The 15,986-nt window shown below is 42.1% G+C and overlaps 1 protein-coding gene across 2 annotated transcripts in view; it reads left to right on the top strand.

Moving 5' to 3' along the window:
- LOC124615917 (aromatic-L-amino-acid decarboxylase) overlaps positions 1-15,986 on the top strand; it is a 220,179-nt gene that overhangs the window by 69,024 nt on the left and 135,169 nt on the right. For both annotated transcript variants that reach the window (XM_047144098.1, XM_047144097.1), the window contains exon 2: positions 7,591-7,680. In XM_047144098.1, coding sequence (XP_047000054.1) covers positions 7,601-7,680 — 80 coding nt within the window. In that variant the 5' untranslated portion in view covers positions 7,591-7,600. The remainder of the gene's footprint in view (positions 1-7,590; positions 7,681-15,986) is intronic.

Below are 15,986 nucleotides of genomic sequence, written 5' to 3'. Positions count from 1 at the left end.
AAACCCTTTTGTTCTTGTAGAGTGTGAGAGTTCGTTTGCCGTCTATTGTCATGCGTATTTGATAAGGAATCAAAGCGTTGGAGCAGTGTTTAAGATCTGATTACACTAGCATTTTGTATACGGTTTCCTTTACTGAATTTTCCCCACATCCCTTCCAACAAATCTATGCCACACCAACTATAGATTTTACGTCTTACTTCCATTTTATTTCGCTCACTAGTATTGCCCCTAATTATTCAAAAGATGTGATGAAATCAAGACTACGACCGTTAATGTGATAAGCACTTACTATTGAATCCTTTTTTTGATGGGCATTACCTTGCATTTATCCATATTTATAGAGACATACGATTCATTACATAAAAAGTAAATTTTGTCATTTTGCACCTCCACGTCCATCTTCGTAGATGTTCAACGTCGCCTTCTAGTCCTGTTCTGTTCGAGTCCCGACAATAGAACAGTATTGTAGGATAGACCGTACGAGTTTCTTGTAAGCGTTTCTTCTGCAGACTGATTGCATTTTTCCAGTATCCAATCAACGAACTGAAGGCTACACCTGTTTTACACATTGTTGAGTCTATACTTGATACTACACATTTCCACAAACTGTTTCACCCTGAGACTTTCTTGAATTATCTGATTCCAGTTGTCATTCACTGTTACTGTGTTGATAGGATACTACGTGTCTGAATTTTGTGAAGTACAAGATTTTACATTTCTAAATATTAAAACGTACATTTCTAATTATTAAAAGGAACATTTCTAATTATTAAAAGGAAATTACGAATCTCTCAGCCACTTCGAAATAATATCATCCTCTATGTTTCTGTACCTTTTTCTTATAGTACTTCACTGTAGATAACTGTATCAGTGGGTCGGATCGACAGCTGGTGAACGCTGACACCAAGCCTTCAAAGAGATCACCGGAACAGGTTAGAGATTAGATAAAAATATATCAAAAGTAATATATCATGGCTTCAAAGAGTGATGGAAAGGCAAATTTGAGACTTCGTACTGTAGACAACAAATCGTTGGCGAAGAGTCTCATTATGCTGCTGATTGTCTGATAAAACTGAGCTATCTTAAAACTGGCTAAAGAAACTACTCGGTTTATAACACCGCCACACCTCTCTCATATCAGTTTTCACACAACCATCGAAATTCACTATTTTATTCTCGCCTAAACATACCATTACTTTCCTAACAGTCAATTTCTTTGTTTTGTCATCCAATCCATGCCCACAGTTCTCAGAACGCAACTGAGGAACAAGTAAAAAGTCATGTTCAGTCAATATATTATAATCAAATTCTATCAAGATGTGAGCTTCAATTGGTTTGCTGCAACTACTCATTACGCCTATTATTTTCACTCCCATAACTGGCATTTCTGCTATTTCTGATTTTCCTTTTATATGCTCGGAAAGTGACTGAATCAAAGCGCTAATCTACCACTGTCAACTAACACTTGTTTCTACATCGTATGCTTTCATTGGGATCATTATTTGCTGACATGTGCTTATTTCATTACCTGTATTTCCCCACAATAAATCATGTTCAATTTCTGAATCTCTCCACTGAATTTCCTCCTACTTTAGCGTTTTATCTGGTGGCTTTTTTCTTTCTTTTCCTACCTCTTTCTTCCTTTTGATACAGAATACAATTCATTTTTACAGTATTTATTGTATCACCAAGAACACTCTCTCCATCACTTTCATCTGAACGTATTACATTAGCTGTAACTTCATATACATTAAAATCTTCGGTTTCACTTATTAATCTTAAACAATCATCGAAAGTTCCATGCTCTTGTCCCATAGCACAGTTTCCAGCTGTCCTTTCTAATCTGCTGATTTCATCGGGTTCAGGAATGACATCAAAAAATTCTTATATATCTCAAACTCTTCATACGAGTACTTCTCATCATAATTAAAAAAATTCATCTGCTTTACTTATTATGTATTCATTATTCACCTTCTTATTCAGTACACTTCAATTTCTCTTCCTCTTAGCTTCATCATCATTATTACTCATAAAACCTACTTTATTGTCCGTACTTTAACCCTTCGTACATTTTATTCGTCTGCCTTGACTATTCCTTACCCTGAACTACAGTTTCAACATCATTTACCGAGATACTTTGCATATTTGTAACTGAACGCTGAGCTAGAACCGGTAGAGCAGCACTACTCGTACATACGCGGGCATTCACTCTGACAACACGTAATTCCACGAGCTTCCGCCTCTGACTCGCCTTGTATCTGAAAAATGCCATTAGCGTTTTGTTGCTCGTGCCCGCTAGCCTCTATGCGACATTGACTACGCCTAAACACATTTCCCTGTTCACTTTCAATTATATTGTCATAATTGCAACGAAACTGCTTTCTTTTCTGTTGGTGTCGAGGGCCTCGTAATTCTGTTCACAGCAGACTGCCCCTTTACTGACGCGAGTCATAGTTTTCCTCATAGCTATTTTCACGGTGTCTGCAATTATGACCATTTCATGGACTAAAACTACTTCTGCTTCTTCTCCCTCTATCTGCCTGTGTCGACCTCAAATTTTAGTCGTTACTCTTGCCATTTTGACTCTAATCATTGACATTATCGATTTTGTGGTTTCTGTTCTGATTACTGTTGTTATATTGGGCTCAGTATGGGTTGTTGTCAGCATTATTCTGGTACCGATTTTCATCATCAAGGATTCCAAGTCTACTACTTCCTTAAAACTAGATTTTATCACAGTACTCAATGACATACCCTCGGACATTTCGTGGTAGTAGTTTGTCCCAGAATATGTCCAGCATTCGATTTTGACTCCTTTTGTGTGTTTCCCTTTTGTACACAGGCTCTCGCAGTAGGTTTTCGTACTCGAATCCCTACCAGCTCGGTACAGAATAGCATAAGTGAACTCCGTTATAACTTCCTCTTGCTTGTTTGCTGACCAGTATTCTTTTTCAAATTCTTTCAGAAATTCGTTTCGCAACCTCCCAAGGCCCGAACTGCTCAACTATCTGCATCTCCAGTCAACCTTGTTCTTGCAATTCTCGCTCTGCTTCCTTCTGGTAGTTCTTTCGGTATTAATGACCTGCGCTTATCCATGAACACGATCGGATGACTTCGGCCTTTTGAGTCATGCTTGTCGATATCATTACATATCTGATTCTTCCTATATGTGTATGTTGCAATAATAAACTGCAGAATTATTGAGTCATCGACGTTTATTCACGAAAAATACAAAACATTTTGATTATCTAACCGTTCCATCCACACCAGACACGTGCGTTCAACTGCCGTTCCAACTTCCCTCCAAAATACATCTCCCCCAAAGAACAAACAATTTACAAAACATTAACATCTTTGGAAATGGAAGATTAACGATTCAACCACTAAAATTAATATCAATAATTCCACTAAAATTAATATCAATAATTGTGCCACACTAGAAAATGCATAATTAAGATTTGATTAACAATTGGCATAAAACCGAAAGTAGACACTAAATCTGCACATAGTAAAATGCGTAATTAAGATCTGCACATAATTTGCTTAAAAACGGAAGTAGACGCTAAGATCTGCACATAGCAATGGGAAGGGTAGAAATGGGAAAGTGGTTCCATTTCAAAATTCATGTCCCTGTCCGATATTAAGTCTGTTTCGGATGCACGGAGGCGTATATCGTACTACAGTCTTGCCCAATTTTGTAGTGACATTAGCTCACTTTGGAAAACTAGGTCGTCTGTGAGCAATGTCAGAACACAGTTACATTTATCTAGGGTTTGCAGTCTTGTTGATTTTTTTCGAATAGAATTTTAGCCATGGAAAGCACTATTTATTGATTCCCACAAATGCAATTACAACCTTTGGATTACTTTACAGCGGTTAAGGTGCAACCAATAATAATTTTTTAAGCTAGTCAGTATCCATACTTGTTTCACAGTTTTTAGCATGAAGTAATTTGGATTAATTGACAAACATTGTTCACGTGCCAAAAAAGCAGTCGTCAACATGAATAAAATAAATTAGCTTATACGGCTCATGTCGATAGTCGTCACATTAACCTTCCGTACAGAGGTATATATAACACCCTAAACTTCGTGTGAAACGGATAGAATAAATATCGTGAAATTAGCTTTGTGGTCTCTAGACGTGTCACTAACGTACACTGTACTGGTCAATACCAACCAGAAACCAGCTTCAGTATACTTACAGCATGGCAGGGTCCTATATTTACGCACACGCTGGGATCTAGATAGAAAACCTTTGGTAGCATAAATGAATATACTCTAAGGTGTGGAGCAGAAGGTATTGGGAAAAACGAGGAATGTAACACTTCATTAATTTTACTTTTATTGTGTTAAAAAAAAGGTTTATACATAAAAAATAAACTTAAGTGTTAGAGTGCTTTTTTTATCTTATCTACTAAGTCGTTCATTCAACAGTTGTTTCTTCTCTTTTACTGTCGTATCAGTTTTAGAACAATTGTTGTTCTTTTCTCTGATTGAACTGCACATTGATGTGCGAACGCTATCAAATAAACGTATCTTAGTAGCTAAAATATGAATGAGACGTAGTCTTCTGTTAGGGAATTAAAGTTGGCTTAGTAAAAATTTAAATAATCGAATAAAATGGCCAGAGAAATTAACGTAAGTTTATAGTCCACCGTTCAAGAAACAGCTTTGGCACTGACTTATTACTGAGGCTGCACAGGTTTTTCAACAGAGTATTTGAGGGTAGCGAATACATGGTGACCGAAACAAAGTTCAAATCCAGTAGCGTGCCATATAAACGTTGACATTAAAGCCGGTGAAGAATTCCTGATAGTTTCACAAAACTCTGAACTTGGACGACACTTACGTGCAGTCTGTTGTTATGCGTACATCACCAGTGCTGATCATTTTAAGGTATGGATCATTCGATATTTTTATTCTTGTAACATTCTTACTTGGTTTAGTGAAACGAATTGCTAACAAACTACTGTTCTTGACATTATGCAGGTTGTAACTTCATTACCAGTTCCACGTTTCAAGAGACCGGCATCCTTCTGAAAACTATTACAGAGTAGTGAAGCAGAGTTATGGAAGTATTATCTGATAACCAAAAACGTATGTCATAAAACACCAGTCTGCACCAATGAGAAATCTTCCTGTTCTAGCAAAACGTCAAAGTAAAATTGCTCTTTGGTAGGGTGATTAGTTTGTTGTACCAGTATGGAAGTCTTCAGATAAGCAATGGGAGGAGAGAACCAGAACTGACGGCAGCATTGATGGAGGAATTGTGGCATGCGCTGGATGTGGTGTAGAAATACAGGGTGTTCAACTCAAACCTCCCTGATTTCAAGAAGCCAGGAGAGAAAAACCACGGTAGATGCGACAATGAAAAATGTACCACATTGTAGAGTATCTCAAAGAATTTGTTCCTGCATCAGAAGTGCCAACTACTGTCGCCAGAGTGCAGCATGGTCGCATGAAGTCAAAATGGCGACTCCACAGCACTGTGGGCAAGCAGTAATGTGGTTTTGCAGAAACAAAATCGCCGATTACTGAGCAAAGAAATTATTGTTTCGTGTATGAATGTGATCCACCTGATGTGAAAACAATTAAGGAATGATATAGGAAGTTTCTGGCCACAGGAAGTGTTCTGAAACATTATGGTAGTGCACGTTATGGAGTTTCAGAAGAGGCAGTGGAGGACATCAGGCAATCGTTTCTCAGAAGCCCATGTAAGTCAATTCGTCAAGCATCTAGGCAACTTGATGTACTTCGATGAACATTGCATCGCGTGGTTCACCAGCGTCTTCATATGTGTTTTCACAAAGTGCAAATTCTGCAACATATGACGGCGAACGACAAACCACGCCAACAATAATTTGCTGCGGATATGTTGCAGCGTAAGCCGGCCGAAGTGGCCGTGCGGTTAAAGGCGCTGCAGTCTGGAACCGCAAGACCGCTACGGTCGCAGGTTCGAATCCTGCCTCGGGCATGGATGTTTGTGATGTCCTTAGGTTAGTTAGGTTTAACTAGTTCTAAGTTCTAGGGGACTAATGACCTCAGCAGTTGAGTCCCATAGTGCTCCGAGCCATTTGAACCATTTTTTTGTTGCAGCGTATTGATATGGATGCCAGCTTCCTGGAAATCTGTTTATTCTCAGATTAGGCAACCTTTCATCTATCAGGAAGGTTTAATAGGCATTGTTGTTGTTGTGCTCTTCAGTCCTGAGACTGGTTTGATGCAGCTCTCCATGCTGGCATAGGCATAATATTCGGATTTGGGGTTCACAAAATCCGCACGTTGTCATTGAACATGTTCGTGATAGCCCTAAACTAAACGTCTGGTGTGAGCTAATGCACAACATGATTGTTAGACCGTTCTTCTTGGTGGAACAAACAGTGAATGAGTCAGTGTATCTGGACATGTTGGAGCAGTTTGCATACCCTCAGATACAAGACTTGCAACCAAACGTCATTTTTCAACAAGATGGAGTTCCGCCGCATTGGTCAACGGCTGTTCGCAAGTTCCTGGATAGGAAATTTCTCAATCTTTGGATCGGACGCGGAGGACCCATTGCCTGGCCACCACGTTCAGCCGACATTACGCCGCTTGATTTCTTCATGTGGGGATTCGTGAAGGACCGTGTGTATGCGACCAAAGTGGACGATATTCCTACGTTGCGACATCGTATCACTAATGCGATTGCAACAATAACAGAGGAAATGTTACAAAGGACTTGGCAAGAAATTGAAAATAGACTCGATATTCTTCTTGCTAAAAATGGTTCACATGTAGAGGTGTATTGATGATAAATAAATAAATAAATTCTTTGATATACTCTACAATGTGGTGCATTTTTAAGTGTCGTAAATACAGTGTTTTTCTTTTTTTCTTTCTGGGTCTTTGAAATCGGGGAGGTTTGAGTGGGACACCCTGTACTTCCTTCTGAGCCTCCTGCCATTTTAAATACTCAGGGTGAAAAAAAACCCTTCTTGCTAGCTGATGGTGCATGAAGGCAAAACAACGAAGTACTTTTGTCCCATTTTGCTTGTGTTTTCTTTGCAGAGAAAACTCGTACATTCAAGCGTCGATCATATTGCACAACAATCTCCCATTACTGGACAGAAAACTACAGTGTGTTCTTAATTTTCTTGGCGTGCTTAATGAAAAGCATATTTTCAGCTCATTACGGTATTCGGTATTATGGTATACTTGTTTTCAGCTGTGGATCTGGAAGACTCAATGTTCTTTTCGTACTTCAGAGATGTGTTGATCATAAGTGGTGGGTGTATTCAGGTTTAACCATCAGAGTTAAATTGCCTAGAAAGATTCGTGAGTTGTCTGTTCAACGGATAAATGAAGTTTTGTTTCAGATGTGAACTCATCAATGAACGATCACTGTGAACTTATCTCTCTGCCTAATCTCGAGTGTGGAGTTATTTTTTTGTGCTCTTATCTCGATAACTGATTTCTTTCCAGTATTTATGAAGGTGATGTTCTCAGAAACCTGCAGTAGAAGTGTCTTGTGTCATTAAAACTTCCAAAGTTCACTAAAGGGCGACAGGTTACAAACAGGAAGTATCATCTTATTTTCGTTCTGTTACAGGGATCACAGGATGGAGGCAGAACAGTTCAAGGAATTCGCCACCGAGATGGCGGACTACATAGCAAATTACCTTGAAAATATTAGAGAGAGGTAAGTACAACTCATTTAAGATAATTTGATGCTATCAATTTTTGCAACATAACAAGCAACTATTAGTCGATGAAGATAAGCCCTACTATAACATTACTGTGAATTTTGAAGTATACAATGCAATCGCAATGATAGACTTGGAAAGTATACGAAGGTTGGAACTTTAACAGCGGCAACTATTTATTTACAGCTCGTAGAAAATAGATACGAGTTTCAAAGTCTTACTGACCTTCAAAGTAGTCACCAGCGTTGTGTATAACCCGTTGCCAGCGATGTAGAAGATGTAGGATACTCTTAGCAGTGCTAGTTGTGTTGACAGAGTGGCGCGGTCTATTGCCCGACGAATTTGTAGCAGTTCTGAAGCGAATGATATGAAGTGTTTCCTTCGGTTTAGAAATCGAGTTAAACTTAAGAGGGCTTATGTCAGCGGAGTGCAGTCGGTGGTATAGCGTTTAGCAGGCCCATCAGTCAAGCAAATCAGTAACAGCTTGCACTGTACGTGCTTGAGCATTGTCCTGCAAAATGATGGTCAGGTCCTGCAGAAAATGTCATCACTTCTGTCTCTATGCTGTTCATTTTTGGAACAAAACTTACGACCAGCTATGGCGAAAAGTATGGGAAAGTTGGTACAACGCTACGACAAATGTCTAAGCCGGAGCAGCGATTGTGTAAAAAAGTAGCCGGAAGGTGTAGCAAACTGCAGCAAATAAAACATTTTTGATTTTCTTTGCTGTTTCCATTTCGCGACCGATCAGACCTTGCTTTCCGAATAGCCCTCGTATAATCGGTACTTCCTTAGTAACAAACTGAGTTAACCATGGTCGATTCCCGGTCAGCGGATTGCTTTTTGTTAACCGGCACTTAACGTTGGCGTAGAGCAGAGAGAACTAAAACGCAATAAACCTTTAACCGTGATCACGGGCCCCACCCTTACCTTTTTAATCGACGTTGGTACACTGGCGCTTAGGGCTATTACTATCGATAGCGGTGTGACATTGTCGATCGTACCCATCAGCATCGCTTTATCTCTGGAGCATTCGTAGCTGAGCGCGCTTCTCCCGGCAAGAGGCGCCATCCTGCTCTTTCAACAATGTTCAAGCGCCACCGCTCACACGAGAGCTATGGCTATTCGGATTTCATGGGCAACGACCATATGCAGTTAGTGCGCCACATATATGAAACAGTTTGCAGATGCTGATAAAATAAGAGTTCAGAACTTTTCCGTGAAATGGTACGGCAACAGGGATTGGTTAATCAGTTTACTCGGGGAGGATATGCGTAATTACATACGAAGTAAGAGAATAAATCGATAACGTCATTCTTAGTAAGTAGCATCTGTTGGCGGGATATATTTGAACATTTATTATGTCTACAGCGAGCTGTTACAGCGTAATAGCTTAGTTTGGAAAAGCAATACTGTATTGGCAAACTACAACATGAAAGTGGAACTAAATTTAACTGGTGGTCCGAACTTTATTGAGTCTAGCAGTTGTTCAAAAGTATGTTACTTACGAACACAAAAAACCAAGTAAATGGTATGAAATGTCAAATTTTCAAAGCAGCCTTTTTCGGCTAAAGCTGAAAATTAATGTTCGTAAAGAAAAGAGTCGTTGTCGTTTTAGACAAGAGGATCAGAGTTCGTATGAACCTTGTTCTCTCTGTTAACTATACCTTACCGCAAATAAAAAACTTTTAATCTAGAATCGAGAAAATTAATGGCAGGGGATTACACGCGTGAACGAAAAAGTTTTACAATGAATTACATCCATCTACATCTGTGGCATCAGTAACTGAAAGACTAATCGTTAAGTTGACTTTATCTCGTTCGCACAAGTAAATAACGCTGGCACGAACACGTGTTCTTGCTTAAAAGTCCACACAAGATAACTTAGAACTCCACTAAGAAAATTATAAAAATGGTTCTCAAAGACCACTGCTGACAACACAGACAGATATTGAATCAAAAATCAGAACTCGAAAAGTATCACTCCAAACCCATCTCAACAGTCGACGCTGTGTCCGATGAATCTGTCGAGACGATGTCTCACAAAGTCAGAAACTGGAAATCTGACTGAAGAACTCCAAAGATCCCTCTAACCTCCTCCCTCCATCCTTCTGATAGTCACAGATTCTCGCAGTTAATGCAAAAGAAAAGGGAGACACAGAAAAACGTCGCTGCTGAAACAGTGGAACATTAATACTGTCAGGAGGCACGTGAGAGCTTAATAGAAGGTCCTGTGCATGTGTCCGTAAGAAACTAATGTTTAAGAATCAGATGCTCCCTTTGCTGATGCCTTACTGATCCGACAGGAGAGACTGATTGGGGTGTCCAGCCGGCTGCATTGGTTTACGGAACACGACGTTTCGACAGCGTACCTGGTCATCTTCAGCTGATATCTGTAGAACGAGCGTCTCCGCTGCATAGTGCCTCCTGTATACTCTTATCGCTCTCCCACTCCTTCCCTCATTAAACGACCGCACGCCGCGTCGTGTTGTGTGGTGAGAGGACGTGACCGCCGAAAGTTGGCCGCTAACTCCGGTCCGGTCCTGACCCTCGGTGCATCTACCATACACATCGAGCGTCGAAGTCCCACTCGGCCGATCCTACCACCTCATTTGGCTGAGACTGCGCAAGATAGCGCAGTGGTTAGCACACTGGACTCTCATTCAGGAAGAAGATTCAATTCCCCGTCCAGCCATCCAGAGGTACGTTTTCCGTGAATTCCCTAAATCGCTGCAGGGAAGCGCTGCGATGGTTCCTTCGCTCCTGTGCTTCTTCTCTAATGACATCGACGTCAACGGGATGTTAAACCCTAATCTTCCTTCCTTCGTCAGTTAGCTGAGCGCTTGGTGGTGCGCCTTGAAATCGTAAGGTCACACATTAAGGAATGGCCGATCCTGAAAATGATGCTTACTACTCCTCAATCCTTCCCCCTCCCAACCCCCCACTGCTCCACACTCTTGTCAGCAAATAATACTAATTGCTGTATCGGTGTATATCCCTCACATGGTTACCGTATTTGTCTGTATCTGCCTCTAGGCTCTCTATAAACACAATACGTACCTCTCAAGACTGTTCCTCCTTTTACGAGGAGATTTATCGCACACAACGGTCTGCGTGGTCCATCGCTCGTGTGTCCAGGGGTCAAGCTGTTGAGAACTCCATCTCCACATACGGGTATAATGTACAAGAGGTGGAGCATGCAGTCTACCATTGCAACGTGGTCTTCCAGCCCTAGCGATCCTCTGCTCCCCTACGCTCATTCAAATCTCTGAGGGAAGAGGTCAACGACTTTTACTCCAGTGACAGCTTCCCGATCTGCATTCACCTGCCCGACACAGTAATGCCAGAAAAGGCCCCCATCCCCCGTCGGAATAAAAATTGGACTTTGTACAGCCAACTTGCTATGGTTGAACACAAAACTGTCTCGTCTTCTAAAGCTGGATCATATATCAATTTCTTCATACACTGAAGCGCCAAAGAAACTGGTACAGGCATGCCTATTCAAATACATAACAATGTAGTCAGGCAGAATACGGCGCTGCGGTTGCCAACGCCTTTATAAGACAAGTGTCTGGCTCAGTTAGTCGATCGGCTATCAAGATTTAAGTGAGTTTTAACTTGGTGCTATAGTCAGCGCACGAGCGATGCGACACAGTACCTCCGAGGCAGCGATGAAGTGGGGGATTTTCCCGTACGACCATTTCACGAGTGTACCGTGAATATCAGGAATCTGGTAAAACATCAAATCACCGATATCTCTGCAGCCGGAAAAAGATCCTGCAATAACGGTACCAACAACGACTGAAGAGAAACGTTCAACGTGACAGAAGTGCAACTCTCCCGCAAATTGCTGCAGATTTCAATGCTGGGCCATCAACAAGTGTCAACGTGTGAACCATTCAACGAAACATCATCGATTAGGCTTTCGGAGCTGAAGACCCACTCGTTCTCGTATACCCTTGATGACTGCCCGACACAAAGCCTTACCGCTCACCTGGGCCCGTCAGCACCGACATTGGACTGTTGATGACTGAAAACTTGTTGCCTGGTCAGACTAGTCTCGTTTCAAATTGTATCGAGTGGATGGGCGTATTCGGCTATGAATCCATGGACCCTGCATGTCAGCACGGGACTGTTCAAGCTGGTGGAGGCTCTGTAATGGTGTGGGACGTGGGCAGCTGGAGTGATACGGGAACCTTATGTCTAGATACGCCTCTGACTGGTGATACCTACGTAAGCATCCTGTCTGACTACCTACATCCATTCATGTCCATTGTGCATTCCGACGGACTATGGAAATTCCAGCAGGACAATGCGACGTCCCACACGTCCAGAACTGCTACAACTGCTACAGAGTGGCTCTAAGGGCACTCTTTTGAGTTTAAACAAATTCCACTGCCCACCAGACTTCCCAGACATGAACATTAATGAACATATCTAGGATGCCTTGTAACGTGCTGCTCAGAAGAGATCTTCACCCCCTCGTTCTCTTTCGGATTTATGGACAGTCATCCAGGATTCACGGTGTCAGTTCCCTCCAGCACTACTTCAGACATTAATAGAGTCCATGCCACATCGTGTTGCGGCACCTCTGCGTGCTCACGAGGGCCCTACACGATATTAGGCAGGTGTACCAGTTTCTTTGGCTCTACGGTGTATAAGGACAACTGCGGAAGCAGGCTTTATCATGGTGGAGTGACAAAATAAAGCTCACTAGTGAAGGGCAGAGAACAGAGTAGCCTTTACGGAGAGAGTAACAATTTTCGTAGACCTTACTCATTCATCTAAAATAGTCGTTGTATAACAAAAGTCAGGAGAATTTCTCGAAGAAGTGGGATGTGTGCGGTGGCTGCTGCCGCTGCAGTGCGAATGGATGTCTTCAGACCTACCATTGTAACATAGCCCAGATGGTGTCTGAACGTTTCGTCAGTCTCCTAGAACACTACAGCTGAGTCTCTAAGACATATCTATGGAACTTCAGCTCCAACAACGATGTAGAATTCAGTTGTTGTTGTTGTTGTTGTTGTTGTTGTTGTTGTCCTCCATCCAGAGACTGCTTTGATACAGCTCTCCATGCTACTCTATCCTGTGCAAGCTTCATCTCAGAGTAACTACTGCTTAGTGTGTTCATTTCTTGGTATGCCTCTACGATTTTTACCATCCACGCTTCCCTCCAATACTAAATTGGTGCTCCCTTGATGTCTCAGAACTCGTCCCACCAAGCGATCCCTTCTTCTAGTCAAGTTGTGCCACAAATTCCTCTTCTCCCCAGTTCTATTCAATACCTCATGAGTTACGTGATCCACCCATCTAATCTTCAGCACTCTTCTGTAGCACCACATGTTGAAAGCTTCTATTCTATTCTTGTCCAAAATATTTATCGTCCATGTTTCACTTCAATACATGGCTACACTCGATACAAATACTTTCAGTAAATCTTTCCTTGCCAGTGCCAATGTACATTTTATATCTTCTCTACTTTGTCCATCATCAGTTATTTTGCTACCCAACTCTAATTCCCTCAGCATCATCTGATCTAATTCGACTACATTCCATTATCCCCGTTTTCTTTTGTTGACCCTTATCTTATGTCCTCCTTTAAAGACACTGTCCATTCTGTTCAACTGCTCTTCCAGGTCCATTGCTGTCTCTGGCAGAATTACAATGTCATCGGCTAACCTCATTTATTTATTTCTTCTGTGTGTGTTTTAATTCCTACTACTGTCTCTCAGATGGGAACTGGATACTTCGTTATCTGCAACTCGAGGCAAATCACTTGATCACGATACACAGGATCTTGCGACACATCATAGAGAACTGTAAGAAAAGGTAATGTTGGTCGCTCTTGTTAATTTTATCTGGGTGGCAGGACAATTACCTGACTCGCTCAAGGAAACTGTTTTAAGTACACTATCGAAGAAGCTATTTAATCTTACTCTGTCAAGCACAGAATTCAGTAAAATTTGTCTGAGACTACGCTCTGAGAAGCACGGGATGCTTCTTCTTAGCGCGTAAAATGGATTTCTTGCAATTCATTGTCTGTAATAAGCCCTCTGCGAATATGCTGAACTCAATCCACCGTCCGCGTTACAGCCGTACTCCTAGAGATGGTGGAGCTTCAACAACTCGACAGTGTCCGTATAAATGGAGAACAGCCTGTGGCAAGTTTGAGTCAGCTCGCGAGTCGTTCTTGGGTGGCTCAATTTGATTAGAACTGTTTGTGAAAGGCAGATGTCCGGGACCGTGCCCCGATTTCTGTTTGTCGTAAGTGCTCTGTTTGTTTGCTACTGAAGAATGGAAGTCGAGCTACAATTACGCGGAGCTCTGGGAACCCGGTTCGGCACGCCGTTGCTGCAGCGCACTGTGGAGTCAAGGTCCCGCTTCCCCCGAGAGATCTCGTCGCCGTTGCGCCTGTGTAGCTGTTTCCATTTGGTAACCGGCACCTGCTAACAACCTGTGGAACCAATTTAGGAGCGCCGGGCAGTTTTACGTAACGCCTGGCCGTTGCACGTGAAGCGGAGCGACATATTCCGCTAGAAAGCAGGTTTCACTGCTGGCGTAGCGGTCACCGGCAAACTTCAACAGCCTCGATGTTTCTGCAGGATTAACACCGTCGTTCATTCAGCGCTTTGACACTGTACGCATTTCAAATTTTGACTGCTGACAAAATCGTGTAGTTTTCATACCTCTTTAGTAGCTGTCATTGTAGCAGGGGCGCTCAGTATCGACTTACACTTTACTTTTCCTCATCATTCATGCCATTTGACACATCGTTACAGTAGCAAGTATGTAGTACTTTGGTCTCACCGTAGGTTGCAGGACAATCACTAGGTTTGCAATCCCTGTGCTGTACAGCCAGTTTTCCCACCTATCGTCATTACACGAGCGGACAACATGGTGTGATCATTAAGGACAGCGCTGGAAGATGTGGTTTCTGTGGAAGGAGGGTGTAAACACTGTTATCATTCACAGCAGTGTGTGTGTGTGTGTGTGTGTGTGTGTGTGTGTGTGTGTGTGTGTGTGTGTGTGTGTGTGTAGAGAGAGAGAGAGAGAGAGAGAGAGAGAGAGAGAGAGCACCGCACGAAAAATGCTCTTCCAACACGACGACGCTCGTCCCCATAAGAGTCGAAAAATCACTGCTGCCGTCGCTGAAATGCACTTCCAGGTACCGCCAAAAACATCGTATTGTCGGGGCTGTGAAGAAACCTCTGTGCGAACATCATTGCAAGCAGCTGTCCTGCGATGGGCTTAACAGTCTAGAAAAGAAGTTACAGGAAGGCGTACAGAAGTTAATGCACCAAGTCAGGAGATTACGGTGATCGTGGACATACTTAGAACCCCATTGCAACGACGGCAGCCGTGCTTTTTCGACTCGTATGGGACGAATATTGTCGTGTTGTAACATCACTTTAGTGGTGGTGGACTCTCTCCACACACTGCCACCAATAGCCCGCGAATATCCGCACAGTTCCACAGAAACCAGGTCGTCCTGCGTTGTCCTTGATGATCTTACTCCATGTAACGACACCTCTCGGGGAAAATGGGCAGTACTGTGCAGGGATTAAATTTCTAGTGTTATCCTGCCACCCACGGTTAGAGCAAAGTACTGCACACTTGCAACTGTAATGATGAGTCATATGGCGCACCATGAATGATGGGGAAAAATAAAATGTAAATCAATACGGAGCGCCCTCTTATAAACACGGGGAAAAATCAGACGCTGGTATTATATTCCCTGTTATGGATTATAGTCATCCGAATCTAAAGTGGTGGAATATAATCCTGTTGCAAGAATAATTACTGCCTTCTAGACTGTGCACGAATAACGAATAAGAACGTTGTTTCGTATGTTCAAACAAGAGTATAGTTGGTCATTGACTGTACTTTCAAAAAGTGGCTGTCCGATTAGGCTCTTCTCTGGTAATCCAACAAGGAAAGTGGGACTACAGCCGGACTCGTAGTACTTGAATAATAATAAAAACCAGCTTCTATATTTGAATCTGTTCTTTTTAACATATGCTACCAGTTTCGACACCACATGGTGGCATCTTGAGACCCGAACGTAACCTGCCATCCACAGTCATTTTCATGTAGAACATGCTGGGCTTGTTGTTGCCTCGAAAGGTACGGAATCCAGTTAGTTTTGGCCCGGCAAGTTATATGTACGTTCGGGGCCTGATGATGACACCATGTGGTGTAGAAACTGGTAGCATGTGTTAAAAATAATAAATGACGTTAGATTCAAATACAGCCGCTGGTTTAGTTATCATTATTAAAAGTACTAGTTAGGCCCGGGTCTTCA

Source organism: Schistocerca americana, chromosome 5 (assembly GCF_021461395.2).
Source record: "Schistocerca americana isolate TAMUIC-IGC-003095 chromosome 5, iqSchAmer2.1, whole genome shotgun sequence".
Classification (NCBI taxonomy): domain Eukaryota; kingdom Metazoa; phylum Arthropoda; class Insecta; order Orthoptera; family Acrididae; genus Schistocerca; species Schistocerca americana.
This window is presented reverse-complemented; position numbering and strand designations above follow the sequence as displayed.